At 37.7% G+C, this 15744-nt stretch overlaps 1 protein-coding gene across 1 annotated transcript in view; it reads right to left on the bottom strand.

The window, feature by feature from the left end:
• bsnb (bassoon (presynaptic cytomatrix protein) b) overlaps window positions 1-15744 on the bottom strand; it is a 96237-nt gene that overhangs the window by 49901 nt on the left and 30592 nt on the right. Inside the window, 1 exon segment of the mRNA XM_032548882.1 lies at window positions 8933-9772. Within this exon segment, the coding sequence (XP_032404773.1) occupies window positions 8933-9772 (840 nt within the window).

The raw sequence follows: 15744 nt of genomic DNA, 5'->3' as shown, positions 1-15744 counted from the left end.
CAACTGCACAGTAGAAAAATACAGCTCTGGAAAAAATTGAGAGACCACTTAAGATTATCAGTTTCCCTGATTTAACTTTTTATAGGTATTTGCTTGAGTAAAATGGACACTGTTCTTTTATTCTATGAACTACTGAACTACCGAAATTCCAAGCTAAAGTTTTGTATTTATTTACAGAGAATGAGAAATGGTCAAAATAACAAAAAAGATACAGTGTTTTCAGACCTCAAATAAAGCAAAGAAAACAAGTTAATATTTATTTAGAAACAGCAATACAAATGTTTTAACCCAGGAAGAGTTCGGAAATTAATATCTGGTGGAATAACCAGGAGGTTTTCAATGGGATTCAGTGCAGTGGTCTTTTTTTTTCCAGACCTAAATATAAATATTTTTTACAGTTTTAACCAGTGTGTCTATTTCTTCATCTGATGACCCTAAATAAACCCCAGTGCATTCAAAGTAAATAACTCAGTAAAAAAAAAAAATGCCTGTGCTCAAATATTTATTTATTAGAGAAATTTTATGATTGCATTGTGACAAAATGTGAAAAATATCAAGGGGACTTACAACTCTGTTATAACTTAAATTAGTCTGATAAATCTTAATGTCTCCAAGCCATAGAAGTGTCCAAAGTCACTCCTCAAGCCATCTTGAATGTTTTAGTTTTCTCCCTTTTGGTAGTTACATCTCCTCAGCATGTCAGTGTTATGCAGAGGCCTGCTAACAAGCCATCATTTGTTCCAGGTGTGTTGAACCAGGGAGAGAACTAAAACATGCATAATGCCAACCCTTGTGAGGATTGACTTTGGACACCCCTGCTTGGATCTGCACAGATCCAAGTAGAAAAACAATAATTGTATGCATGGTGTTAAATGCTCCCATAAATCTTATGCAACAGTTAAATTAACAGCTTTCCACGGACTCATGCAAGTACACGTGTGCATTTCTCTTCAGAGATATATGCATGGACGTATACAGCTCACTCAGACATCAAAGCATACTGACCATGTCTGACATGTGGAATCAAACAGTTCTCTTACTGTTCCACACCCCATGAACTATTTACAATGACCGTCTGAAATATTGATGAGCTATGTTTTCTGTTTCTCTACACCTTTTCTAGAGTTCTGTGAAAAGCTCACTGCTTTATTTATGACCCACTCAGGGCTTCCACCTCATTATAAACAGACGGCAGGCTTCTATATCATAATAATAGACACACAGAGTCAAAGCACACCGCCTGCCAAACCATAGGGACGAAAAATTTAGCCACATAGGAAAACTGACAAGGAAAGAAATACTGCTATACAGTTTGCCACTGCTGGGCTCTGAGGGATGATGAATTACAACATTCCTCAGTCTATCTGTATGTACTGTTGAGGAAAAGCTAATGTAGAGAACCAACCCAGTAACTCTGTATTTAGGCTCCAGTATAAAGGGAAATGACAGAATAATAAAGAAATTTAGGAATGAGGTTTGACTTTAGAGTGCTGGAAATCAGACTGAGCAGCAGACACATCAGTAAAAATACCGTATGTTGTATTTACAGCCAAATCCAAGGGGAAAAGCAATGACACTCTTTGGGTTTTAATCTACTTGAGAAGCATAATATGAGAGTAGAAGTCCCAAAACAAGGACATCTTATTTTCTCAAGAGCCAAACATGAGTTGCAGCTCTAATTGATGTGAAATATTCTGCAATGTGACAAACATTTGGTTTCCATTCGCTCATTATCTCTGATTCTCACTTTCTCCACAATCTTTCACCTCATCCCTTCCTGCCCCCACCTTCTCTGTTTCTTCCACTCGTTCTCGCACAGACGCCGCCACTCGTCAACTCAACCGAGATCAAAAAGGAGCTGACTGTGTTTTTATACGGCTCAGCCTGATTCTCTTCAAATTAATTATGCATTGTGTCACCAGTAACATGACAGAAAACAAAGTTTTATACATATTTCTAGTATAATCTGATTCTCATATGCAACAAAACATCACAAGAAATGATGTGCTAATCAATTCTCAAATTATGTGGGCGGGCTAGACACTGAAAAAGAGCATAAATGCTCATTAAATCAATGTTTTTAGAAGTTATTATACACTGATTTATTTCACACACAAAATAACAAAGTTATGGGCCTTTTAATTCAGCCCACGCTCTTGCTGCTTTCTCTCAGTTAGCAGTGGTATTCTCGAACAAAACCATTTTCTTAGCTGTCAGCTCTCAAAGGGAACCTTTTCTTTTGCTACAAATCCATTTTTGTGAAAGAAAGGAAAAACATTCAGTAGCATTGAAATCAGTTGTTATTTTAACTAGATATTAGAAATTTGTGTTGAATAAATACATTTTTAAAAAATAAGTCATTTTGAATGTTAATGAGTTTTATTTGTTTTAGCGTCAAGAAGTTGACAAATTAAAATAAACATTTCTTGCCCAAATCGGCTACTAAATGCAAAACTAACATACCAACACACTTCCCACATCAACAGCTTGTCAGAAAAATAATGTAAAAAATTGATAAATGTCATCATTATATGATGCCAAAATTTTGTGTAACAATAAACCAAACAAATGTCTGTTAGTGCAGTCTTTAATTTAAGCACTTTTTCTGAACAAATTATTCATTCTGTATTTGGTTTCACACTAAGAGTTCTGTGAAAAACGATTTACTCCCTCACCAATATATCTGAGATATATATCAGACAGATACACCGTGAAATGTACAGAAAGTAGTAAAATTTGGGAAAAAAGCTACCTAAACAGCTTGACCGTGTGAAACACTATAGCCTCTCCTTAATTGATTAATCATGAATTAATTGTGATAACATAATTTTTTGGAGAGCCGAGGTAAGTTTCACCACACCCAAGCCTGATTCCTTTTAAACCTGCACAATCAAGAAATTAATCAAACTGAATATTTCTAAAAGATCCCAAAAAGCAACAGATCATGTCCAAATCTAAAGAAACTTAAGATCAGATGAGAAACAAAGTTAATGACGTCTATAACTTTGGAAGGGTTTATAACGCCACTTCAAAGTCATTGCTGACAAATAGAGAAAACAGAGAACAGTGAAGAACCTTCCTAAGAATTTTTAATGGTGGTTTGGATCTTTTTTTTTCCTTTAAAAATTGCACTTTTGTATTTGCTCAGGTTTTAAAATTTGTTAGATATGCTAAAACGTTGCATTGCAAAATAAAAAGCTGAAATCTGTAAGCTGGCAATTACTTTGTGTCAGTATATTTTTAGACTGGACTACCAAAATCAATCCACTTTTTGATGATAATCTAGTTTATTGAGATGCATTATTTACAACCACATTTTTTAGATATTCACAGCTACTTTTTGTTGCCTTTTAGTGCATTGAATAAAAGAGAAGAGGCTGATGGTGTTAAAGTGCAGAAAGCAAACCTCTGCTTGTACAATGACTTGCACAGAAGTGAAATCAACATCGATCCAGTGCTCAGTGAAGCAGATGAGAAACAAGGTGCAAACATTGATGGCATGATTGATATCACAGGAGCTGAAAACAAAAATATTGACAACTCGCATCATCAGCATCAGTGTTGACGGTGGTATTCTGTCACTGATATTTTTCATCTCTTACTGAAACAAGCATGAAGCGCTACCTTTACTTTTTCCTTAATACCTTAACAGAAGCAACATTGAGTTTCACATTCAGAGACAAATGTGGCAAATTGGCTTTATACAAATAAACTGAAGTGACCCGAATTTAATTGAACTGAACTGAATATTTTTCAGCAGTTAAAACAGATAAACACAGTTTGGGTGTGTTTCTCTGAGAGAAACATCGCTCTTTAAGTAGCTCTTAAATAAAAGGGCTGCTACAGCTAGCAGCTTATACGTTGAGGCATAATAAAACAATACTATTATGTTGTTTATGCCAAATTCTGATCTTACCATCTGAATGTTGCAGCTGAAACTAAGAGTCATTGGACCAGGAAACATTTTTCCACTTGTGGACCAATTTTTCTGAGCATGTGCAATTTGGAGCCTCAACTTCCTATTGCTGATTGAAGTGGAACCTATTGTCATTTTGTGGTTCTGCAGCCCATGTGATTCAGGGTTTGATGTGTTGTAGGTTTAAAGATGGTTCTGGTATGCACTGCCGCTCACTGGATATTTTCTCTTTTTCACACCATTTTATGTAAACCTGAGAAATGAGTCCTAGCAGATCAGCAGCTCCTGAAATATTAAAACCAGCTAACACATACCTACATGCTATGTTCAGACTCATTTAAAAACCCTTTTATTCTCCATTGTGACGCTAGGCTTAACTTGCTTCCATGTAATTGGCTGATTTGATATCTTTGTTAATTGTTGCTATGACTCAATACTTTGTGCAGCTTTAAAAATAAATGATATTGTTTTACCAGTAGTGGTAGTACTGCTTGCAATTATGTTTTTTAAAAGAAGGCAGTTTACGTGTTAATACATTTATTTAATGTTATTCTGCAATCCTGTCAATACTGGTGGTATTTTTGCTTGAGGTTATCATATCAACAGACTTTCAGACCAGCCTGAGTCTGAATGTGACAAATATTCTTTAAACCCAAGAGAAAAAGCAGAAAAAGTATCAAACACAGCAGTAGATCTGGTGCATCTTTTTCTGCTATAGCTACATCACCACACCCACATTAAAACTAACGAAACACTGCCGAGAAAACAAGGTGAGAAACAGAAATGAAAAAAAATTATGAACGAATGGATGAGGATGAGGAATACAGTATTTCAAACTGACAGTCAAAATATCACTAACCAGCAAAGATAAAAAATAAAAAGTCTTAGAAATGTTCAACATTTTATTTCACACTCTTGAGCAACCCACCTGAAGTTTGCAGGAGAAAAAACAACAAAAGAAAATGCACCTTATGTTGAAGCAAGTAGCCAACCGTATAGCTCAAGGAGCAGAAACGCAACACACCCAACAAATGCGTCTGTCTTGAATACAGAACAGTGCAGTGTGAAAGTTTTTGGAGACATTCTGCATCGCAGCAGCCAAGCATGAAAGGGGATGGCTGACAGACAAATTATCTCTCTGTTTCCATAGCGATCTATGAATGGCCTCTGCTAGTGCCTGTGACAACCAGATGCCTGGAAAGACAAGACATTCCCATAAAAAGCCAGCGCTCTGCAGCAACCCTGTTATTACTGCTATCATTCAATTGGACTTGATTTGCATAATTAAAATCTGTTATTGCCTGGCTCTGGAAGGTATTGCAAGACCCTGTTTTTACCAACTAGACCCCCCCCCCCACCATGAAGCACAATAAGAAGGCCCTTACAAGAGGAATATAGCCCCTTTGTGTTCAATAAATACAAAGATAATCTATTTAATTGACCTTAATAAGGCTCTTTTTTCTGCAGACTGGTCATATATTTTGTGCTGCCCCAGGCCAAAATCACTGATGAGGTGAGTCAGAGCTTGGACTTCACTCTGTTACCTAGATGAAAGACTCTGACAGCGCACAACTCAGCAGGTGCTGACTAAGACACACTGAAAGAGGATGGAGAAAGTTTTGGGGGTTTTTTTTCATGAAAACCTGTTGTGATTCTACAGTAATCAGCATAACTGATATGGTGCTCACACCTCAAATAGCAGTAAATTTTCTGTGGAAACATCCATTGCAATATTTTTAAATGATCAGTTCTAATCAAACACAGTGCAACACATCAATACACACAAATATGAGGAAGACTGCTGACATGACAATTGTACAGTAGAGTCACTGACTCCCTCTGCAAGGGCATTGCTACGAAGTTAGTAGTTCATAAGGCGCTGTATCCAAGAATGTTAATGGACAGATGAGAGAAAGAAAAAGTTTAGCAGAAAAAGGAACACAGGTAGCACAGATAATAACAGCCTTGTGAAGATTTCCTTAAAAATTAAGAATAAAGAGGAAGAGAGAAGAGGCACAAAATCGAGGTTTGTGGAGATCCTGCATCAAGTTTCCCCTCTAAGCAATGATTTGGGAAGCAACGGCAACTGCTGTGAATAGTTTGAGCGGGCCTGACCTAAAACCTGTGGAGCATTTGTGAGATAGGGAATCATTGTGAGGAGCTTCGCAGGAAATTTGGCAAGCGTAGGAAGACCAGCAACCAATCAAAGCTCTTCAGAGCAGTGCTTAAAACGCATCACAAGCACCACTTGTTCAAACATCATTACTACACCAAGTTAAATTGATGATATCAGTGCAACTGTTGGCAGGGATACTGGATAAATAATACAATTTTGTAATTAAAGTGTCATCCTTCAAGAAAACTACTAAAGCAACCTTCTCAACACCTCAACTGATCACTTCAGTGTTACATCACATGGACCTTACCAGAGGGGCCGCTTTTCATTGGCTGATGCCCATTCTACGTGGTCACGTGCCTGGCCGTCTCACAAACACACGCTTCCCGTTAGCTAAGTACAGCATAAAGGCAGAACTGATACAACTTCTACACCTTGAAGCCTGTCTGCTACACAGTCTTACGTTAGCTAAACAGATCAATATGCAATGTGTGCTGTATCTGACATACACTAAAGATTTTATTTTAGCAGAAAAGGCTTTGGACTAAACTGTTACTCGTGTTAGCCACGCTAGCACCAAGTACAGCTAGTCAATCAACCATCGCTGTGTTCAGGGAAGCGCTGATTAATAATCGAGAAATAAATATCAAACCTGGAAACTTGATATCCTAACGGACTGAATGTTATGTTATTAACGTAATCTTTGCTCGTCTTGCAGGCGGTTGCCACGGTAACAGGTGTGCTTAAACTACAAAGAGAGAGAGAGAGTAAAAAGGTAAGAGTGGTTTTGAGTTGATCACCTGTTCGAGTTATTTTACCTTTGTTTACCTTTGCTGTGGCGCATTACAGCCGCTGTAGTTTCTAAACGTTGGACTAATTACCTCGTTCGTTTGTGAGTAAACATCAAATAGAACAAATATATTTCATACAATGGCTTCTACCGCAGTAATTATGTGAAATTAAATTAATTATATCCCAGCTTCTGAAGATTTGCCTTTACCTTTACAGAGCTCTTTGGTTCCTCCTATCAGTCTGTAGCTTCTCATATTGATGTCATCAAACCAAATGTCAGATCTACCATAACTGACTGACACCTGCTGGCCTCAGGTTTGCAACCAGCTTGTGACTGAGAAACCAGTAACCTCCTCCCAGATGATGACATGAACTTGTTAGTTCCTCTGTCCATTGTAGTAGCTGATATATTGTGAAAATCCGGTAGAAATTATCAGTGTTGTATAGTAACGAAGTAAAAATACTTCACTACTTTACTTAAGTATATTGTGGAGTACTTCATACTTTCCTGGAGTATGAAAATGTTTGATGACTTTCACTTTTACTTCACTATTTTTCCGAACTTAATTGCGTACTTTTACTCCGATACATTTTCAATGTGTGGTTTAGTTACTCGTTACAAAAAAGCGAGAGAGAGAAACAAAGTGTTTTGACCCCACCTACTGATTAGCAAGTAGCAAGCAGGCTACCGAACAAAGTCGTAGCCTGCTTGCCTGGGCTTGTTCATCACCTCCAATAGGATACACCTGTTTCGCTTCTCCCATTGTTGGGGAAATCAGAAATCGGAACAAGTTACATTGGATGGGAGGGAGGGTCGTACAGAGAACAGTGCTGCCCGCACTGACGCGGCTCAGGGATTACGTGACACGCAGCGCCGTGCCCTATAATGCACTGTAAGCTATGTAATGTGTTTTGAGGCAATTGACCAAAATCCCGGACAATTCTTAAATTCCCCCCGGACATCTTTTTAGGTCTGAAAAGTAGGACATGTCCGGGAAAAAGAGGACGTCTGGTCACCCTAGTTCAATGGGGGACAGAAGCCATAGCGATAGCAATTTAGACTAAATGTAACGAATATAGGAAAGGCATGCAAGTTCAAAACCACAAACCATTAACATGTGCTACTCTTTAAAACTGGAACAATTTATTAGCAGGTTTCATTCTGCCTGCACTTGGTTGGGTACATTATTTTATGTTTATTTGACAAGTTTACCAAAATATCAGACATGTCATTCAAACTTGCCTTGTTTTACTTTTTACTTGTACTTTTCATTACATTACTTGAGTACATCCATTTTTACAGTAATTTCCATACTTAAGTACAAGAAGTTTCAGATACTTTAAGACTTTTACTCAAGTAACATTTCAGTCAGTGACTTCGACTTTTACCAAAGTCGTATTTTGGAGAGGTACTTGTACTTTTACTTGACTCTGAGATTTCAGTACTTTATACAACACTGGAAATTATGCACTAATCCAGTCATGTTTACATAGAAACAACGCGCTGCGAGACTTTGCTTGTGAGACTTGCGGTCACGTGGGTCGGTTGTGGGCGGAGCTTGGTAAGGTCCAGGAGTCCTGACCAAGTATTGAGTGGGCCAACTTTTCTGTTGTAAAATTGCTTTTTCATTGGTCTTAGACTGAATTTAAGGTTTTTAGTAGCTGTAAGCTATAATCATCCCAAATTATTGCTTAGAAAATATCCCTTTGTGAGCAATGAAGTTGAACATTGTGAGTTTCACTTTCTGATTTGAATGACTAAACTAAATAAGGACCTCAGCACAATTTGAAGTAAAATTAAATTTGTTGAGATTTGCCTGTGAATGCAAAGGTATGAAACAGGATAATGATAAAGAATCTTAAAGATCTTTTAAAAATATATATTTTCTGACCCTTTAACAGCATTTGGAGTAAACATGAACAGGAAGAGGATGCAAACTCAAGACAGAAAAGCTTCGGCTGGGATTTACACCTTTTTGCTGTGAGCTAACAACAACAACTGGCTCCACCGACAAAAACAAAACAATAAATAATTTAATGAAGCCTAACTTTTGCCTGTGGAGTAGTTGAAAAACAAGAAGCAAAGAAAAATTGACTCAGAGCCTTACCTCAACTAGGTGTGGAGTGGGATTGAATCCACACATGTTGCACACCTGGGAGTGGCACTGTGTGCAGGTGTTGTAGTTGGGTTCCTCAGTGGCGTTGCCGATATTAAGGTTAGTCTTGCAGAGGGGACAGGAGGCTCTGGGTTTAGTAGACTCAGGGGGAGCATGTCGTTGTTGCTGCTGAAGTGGGGGTTGTGGCCCTTGTTGTGCAGGAGGTCCCGGAGATTTACCTGCTCCGGGTCCTGGACCAGGAGGCCCCCCAGGTTTGGGAGCCGGTTTTGGGGGCTGCTGTTGTTGCTGGGGTTGAGTGGTCTCAGATATGAGAGTGCTGGCCTGGTTTAGAAGGGAAGCGCCAAAGCCAAACAGCTTCCCAAATGTCTGCTCTGGGGGAGGGGGCTGTCGTGATGGGGAGCTTCCAGCACTGCGAGTCTGATCCTGGCGGGGTTGCTGGGGATGGTGGGCAGGCGAGCCTCGAGAGAGATCTGGCTGGGATGGGGCCTTGGCCATTCCAGGGAGAGGGACCGCCCCTGGAGGCAGTTTGGGTTGTTGATGACCAGGACCACCTGCAACAGGCTGTTTGGTAGGGCCAGGTGCTGGATGTGGCTGAGCCGGAGGCTGTTTCTGAGGAGTGGGTTGAGGTTGAGGTTGAGGTTGAGGCTGAGGCTGAGGCTGAGGCTGAGGTTGAGGTTGAGGCGCGGGCTGATTGGTAGCTTCAGGTTTGGGCTCAGGTTGGGTTGGATGAGAAGGAGAGTGAATCTGCTGCTGACTCTTGGAACGTGGTGTGGTCATATCCATCCCCAGCGCTCTCTGCATCTGACAGTTCAAACATAGCCATTCTTGTACCTGAAAGAGGAGTAAATTCAACATTAAGCCACAAAGCTTTCCAACAATTTAGAGCATCTGTTTGGGTCTGCAATTTCAATAACACATAAGACATTAAATCATATTATCTTATATTTGTGAGTACAGTCAAATCCAGCTGAAAAACATAAACACCTTTTCACTTTAGAATTTCTATTTTTTACATATGCTTATATTCATTTTTATGTATAAAAGTATTGCTCTACTAGTCACATAATGTAACGTTTTGAGAAATAGGGCAATACATTTGAATGAACTTTATAGTGCAAAAAGAAAAAACTTCTGACTTGAGGACTCTGCGTTCAAGCATAAGTTCAACACTCAAGTGAAATGCAATAAAATCAGCAACTAAACAGTAGTATACCTTGTTGCTCCTAACTTAGAACCTCTAGGTACTTACTTTTTTAATTGCACTAGTTGTTTTATTGCAAATAACATGTCAATTTTTGCAATTTATATGCTGGCATTATAGATTATTTGAATTATTTTTGCAATATTTTCCACTGAACATTTGCAAATTGTGTTGCACAAATACCCTTACTTTCAAGCTTTTTTCCCCCTGAAATGGATGTGAATATTTGAAACTCAGCAAAAGAGACCTCAAACAGCAGGTTTTCTGAAGTGTTAAATTAGTCCTCTCATTGTGAGAGTTATTAGAAAAGCTAAACTAGTGGAAATACTGCAGACAATAAAAAATGCAGGAGATTATGAGAACAAAAAAACAAGACTTACTTAAACAGACACAGTAAATTATCCTCAGTGCTGTTTGAATGCTCTCCTACTTTCCCTCGGGTATTAAGTAAACACCCCACTTTCTCCTTGCTGTCCAAAAATATCCAAGAAAGTTAAACTACAAAGTAAACTACAGTCAATGTGTGGTTTTTCTTTGCTGTAATGCAGTATGCACGTTTAATTGTTTGTCAGACTGACTGCCTGTTAACCACTCATTCAGTGCAGCTGAAAAAAACCCTTCAGTCTAAATGAATAGGGGGAAATTTGTATGTGGAAAATGATTGAAGTGATTCATAATTGGGAATGATGTGAAATGTCTCATTGAGGAGGGATTTAAGCATCCATAAAGCTCAGCATCACCATTAATTGGTAAACACTGTTTACCCATTTACAACAGCATGGCAAATAAATGTGACAGATGGTGACAACTTTGGACATCTTTAATAATGCAATACTGACCCTCATTATACAATTCCCCCAAATGTATTATTGCACCTCTTGCCTTTCTCCTTTTTTTCCCATCCTTACTGTATTAAAATTCTCTAAACAATCTAATCTACTTTTTTGTAACCAGAATCATTTCTTCTTTGTTTCAGACTCTTTTGCTTTTTCTGCTGCCTCTTTTCTTTTTTCCTTTTTTTTTTTTTTTGCACCATCGAGGTGTATGCTGAAGAGAAGGCCAGTGAAAGGTGTTAGTGATGGCACATGGCCATAAGAGGTAATTGGCATCCTGGTGCTTTGACAGCTGCCACACTATTGTAGATGTTGTGGATTCATGGTCATTGCATAATGTCTTCATGCATTATAAATGCAGTCAGAGAAAGGCTGTGAGAGAGCAGGGGATCCCTTAGAGATATTGGGCACAAAGAGTGATGCTACAAGCCTGTTGTTTGCTTTTTCTTAAATAGTATTAGGTCAAAATGCATCTTAAGCCAATTTTGGGTCATTTATAGATTAAAGTTTAACGTTTGCTCTAAAAAAGGTAATTAAAGACTTTTTTATAAGTGTGAAATTTAGCACCAATCTTTACATAGTGGTGATTAAATATTAGTAACCTGCAAGTCCCAATTACAAAAGAGTTAAAACCTGGGACATCATGGGCAGCAATGTATCAAGCAAAAGTAAAAACAGTAGAAGAAGAATAGAAATGTGATTCTGCATTCCAGGTATAAAGTGGTCGGAAAAGCCAGCAAACTCATTTAAGACAAGAAATGAACTCAAAGCTAAATAGTTTTTTTTTAAATGACAACTGCAGCCAGAATGTTCTGGATTTTAATTGTGACCTGGGATCTTTCTATAGGGAGTTTGAAAGGTTTTTTTTCCCATGTAAGAATTCCTTTTCTCTGGAGATATAGTGGCAGGCAATAACCAGTCAGTGTTTTAGTCCCAGTGAGGAGTGGGGAATGGTCACATGACCCTCCTTTCATTCCCTATTTTTTATAGTTTTGATCTTTTCATACCAAAGACTCCTAGATGTTTCATACCCATACATCCAGGGACTCAACCCTTTTACCTATAGTAGTTACTAAAGTGCAAGGCCTTTAAAAGTCCCACCTTTTTGTATGTGTGTTGGAGTTGATGGTACACTTGCATAAAAGTCACATTTTTGGACTCTTGTTTGCCCCTACATTCAGGGCTACCTACGTCAATCAGTGTAAGTTCACAAACCCATTCTTCAAACATTCTTCAAATGGGAGGCACTAAGACAGAAAGGCTAAACACCTGACAAATATCTTGTCAGTCCTAGAATAAGATTCTTCCAGGTAAAAAATATTTGTACCATCAATAAATAATATGACCAAAGAGCTGAATGAGGGATGAAGAGGACAGGAGCACGTTGCAATAGTGTAGCCAATATAATAGATTAGAAATAATGTAACATAACAGACAATGTAACATTAGTTACAATATCTTACATCCAATATGTTGTATTATTTATTTGTCATGTACATATTTATAGTATAAATTCTTGTTTTCACCTGAGACCTCAAAACTCTTTGAAAAGTGCATGGTTAAAAAAAGCTAAATTTCCCATTTGTTTTCATTCTAACAGCTGATCCAATACATTTAGGGACAAAAGTACTGAATGAGGTTTTAAGTCATGCATGAAGGAGTAAAAGTAATTTTCTAAATCTATCCGTCCCTACTGTAAGGATTATCAGACTGTAGTAAATAATATCTATCAGCAGGAGATCGCTCAGAGTAATTTTGTGTTGATAGGGGGTCGTCATCTGTTGTCTTACACAAGTCAGTCGGCCTAAATTTGAAACAGAATTAGAATTAATAGAAATATTAAGTAATATAAAGACTTCCGAAGAAAACTCATGCACAATTAAGTGAAATAAGTGAGATTTTGCTTCTGTTATAATTAACTTCTATTCAAAAATACTTAACTAAAAGATAAATAAATTGAAATGCAATGGAGGAAGGAAGGGATGAAATAGGGTGACACAGCAGTGAAGAGATGATCCACCTTTCATGCACAGTATTGTTACACTTCTTTTGTAGTACAGAATTAAAAATACACATTTTATTTTCAGAAAATACATGTTTTTGTGTGTTTTGTAATCAACAAAAATAGGACCCAAACAATGCAATTGAATATGTGCCCTATTACCTTAAATTCCAATATATGATAATGACTTCAATGAACTATATCAACATTTGCCAATTACAAGACCTCTTATCATACCCTCTAAGTTTATTTGTGTGGTGATTTGAGTTTTTCTTTGTGTTTATTTTAGGTTTCTGTGTCTATTGAGTCTCCGTGTTGTCCTGTCTACCCCTTGATTGTTCCCAGCTGTGTTTGGTTCCTTGATTACCCTCTGTGTATTTAATCCCACCTGTGTTCCTTGTTTCTCTTCGGGTCCTTGTCGAATCTGTTTCATCTTGTCGCGTCAACTCTGTATTTTTGATTGTTACCAGTTGCTACCAGTTGTGAGCCTTAGCTTTCTGCTCATTCTGTGCTGCCTGGACTTTTGGATTATTTGTGCTTTTTCACCATTAAATCATCATTTATTCACTCCAACCCGGGCTCTCTGCGTCTGCCTCACCATCTCTTCACCGCAATTCATGACAATTTGGCTCTCTGTGTAATGAGCTGCTGCAGAAAGCTGATAATTGTACAATAAACTTAATATTGTACATTATCATGATACAATTACAGATCAAAGTAATTATTATAACCTTGCAGGCATATTATCACTTCACAGCTTAGCTACAACAGCACGAACCTGGACCTTTTGAATTCTTGAATTACTGCACAGCGCAGGGAACAAACTATCCACTGTGCTGGGATCTTGTAGCGACACAAGAGGCTCAGAAACTCCAACCTGAGCTGATAACATCTAATTTACACTGTAGCATAATAATCAGATTGCACACTTATTTCTTTTCACTTAGTTATTCTTTCCCAACTGCTCAATGTTTGGATCAATGTGAGAAAAGAGACATAGACAATGAGTCACCGGTATCAAAGTAGGATGGCTTTGCCTTTAGGGCATCAAATTCATAATTTAAGTGACGTAAAAAGCTCATTGTTGTATGTTTTAAACAAAATGGGTGACATGACCCAATTTCTAGTATTCAAAATGGAAAGCAGCACTATTAAAGCTATAATAATATGATTAGTCAATTATTATAAACACAAAAATGTCTGAAATGTTTGTGTTTCAAAATCAAAAATCAAAGCAAATAGTTGCTTTGATTTAGATACAGAGAAACAAACAAACACATGTTGGAGTGTTGACAATCGATGTATAAGGATTTGCAAATCAGTTTGATTCAGGAATACGGATATATTTTAAATATTTTAAAATATTTATTTAAATTTTCTTAAACAGATTTATGTAGTGGTGGAAGACCAAAGCAAAATGTAACATGAATCCCCACTGGATTTTGTATCAGTTCTTCATTAAATCTACTTATTATATGTAATATTTCCTGTAATTAATGTCTGTATGCTGTCAGAGCAAAAATCATATGAAGCTGAAGTTACATTTCTTGCTTGTGGACACAGTGATGGTCAATAAAGTTCTTTCTGATATTAGTTCTTCTTCTCCTGTTTATAGAGTAACGATGCAAATCTAGCAAGTCAACACTAGCTGGTTAATTAGCTGAAACATGGGATCTTATAGCTAGCCTGCTGTCTGCTGCTTACCACAACTTATGCTCTAGCATAAAATTGGTGTTTGAATTACACCAATTACAGTAATTGGTGTAATTCAAACACCAATTACTGTTTGAATTCCCATTCAAACAGTAATTGGTGTGGCTCATTTTATGTCCACACAATGATGCAACAAATAACATATCTTCTAATCAGGACAAACCAGTGTGTTCAGCATAAGGAACCCCAGTCTTTGGGTTTTGGTCTTCTTTGCAATGTTTTAATATTCAATACTGAAGCTGATTTAGTATTGAATCAGCTTCAAATTCAAATCACAGGAACTGTGTTTCAACAAGCAGTCAATCAGAAAGTAAACAAGTAAAACTTTATGTATTTTTAAGACAAAATGTACAAAATGCTTTAACAAACAAAATAAAAGCCCTAAGGACACACTAAACAAAAGCAGATTTAAAAACATAAGTTTTAGCTGACTTTTAAAGGAAGCCACTGAATTCACTTTTCTCGTTGACAGAGGAAGAGAGGTCCTGAGAAGAAAATGATGTTTCCTTCAGTTTTCCGATTTTTATTGGGGATTATAAGCAGCCTTTGATCACAGGAACTCAAGGACCTGATGGAGATGTAAGGATCCAGCAGTCCACTGATGTGAACTGGTGACTGTCCATGCAGAACTCTCCAAGTCAAAACCATCTGAATCTGGAATAGCACTCAAAAACCTAGCAAGCGCCAGTGTAGCTGCATTAGAGGAGAATGGGGGAGTGCAGACGCACACTGATCAGATTTCTCATATTTTAAGAGATGTACAGCAATGGGTAGTGAGAACTGCGAATATTGCCAATACTGCTCTGACACACATCATCGACTTGTGTTGTCAGAGTCCAAGTATAACTCTTCAAGAAAATGATATTTATTGATTGCAGTGACTGCCTTAGCAGGGATAATGTGACCTGAAGCACAGCAAGAATCCTCTGAGAATGTAAAGAGCACAACATCTTGGCTTAGCTCCCAAAAATTAAATACAATTAGGGGATTGTGGAAAATTCTGGAAAATGACATCTGATCAATGCACATCCCTGCTCAACAAAACTTAGAACTT

Source organism: Xiphophorus hellerii, chromosome 20 (genome assembly GCF_003331165.1).
Source record: "Xiphophorus hellerii strain 12219 chromosome 20, Xiphophorus_hellerii-4.1, whole genome shotgun sequence".
Classification (NCBI taxonomy): Eukaryota; Metazoa; Chordata; class Actinopteri; order Cyprinodontiformes; family Poeciliidae; genus Xiphophorus; species Xiphophorus hellerii.
The sequence above is the reverse complement of the archived record's forward strand: the minus strand, read 5'-3'. Positions and strand labels throughout refer to the sequence as shown.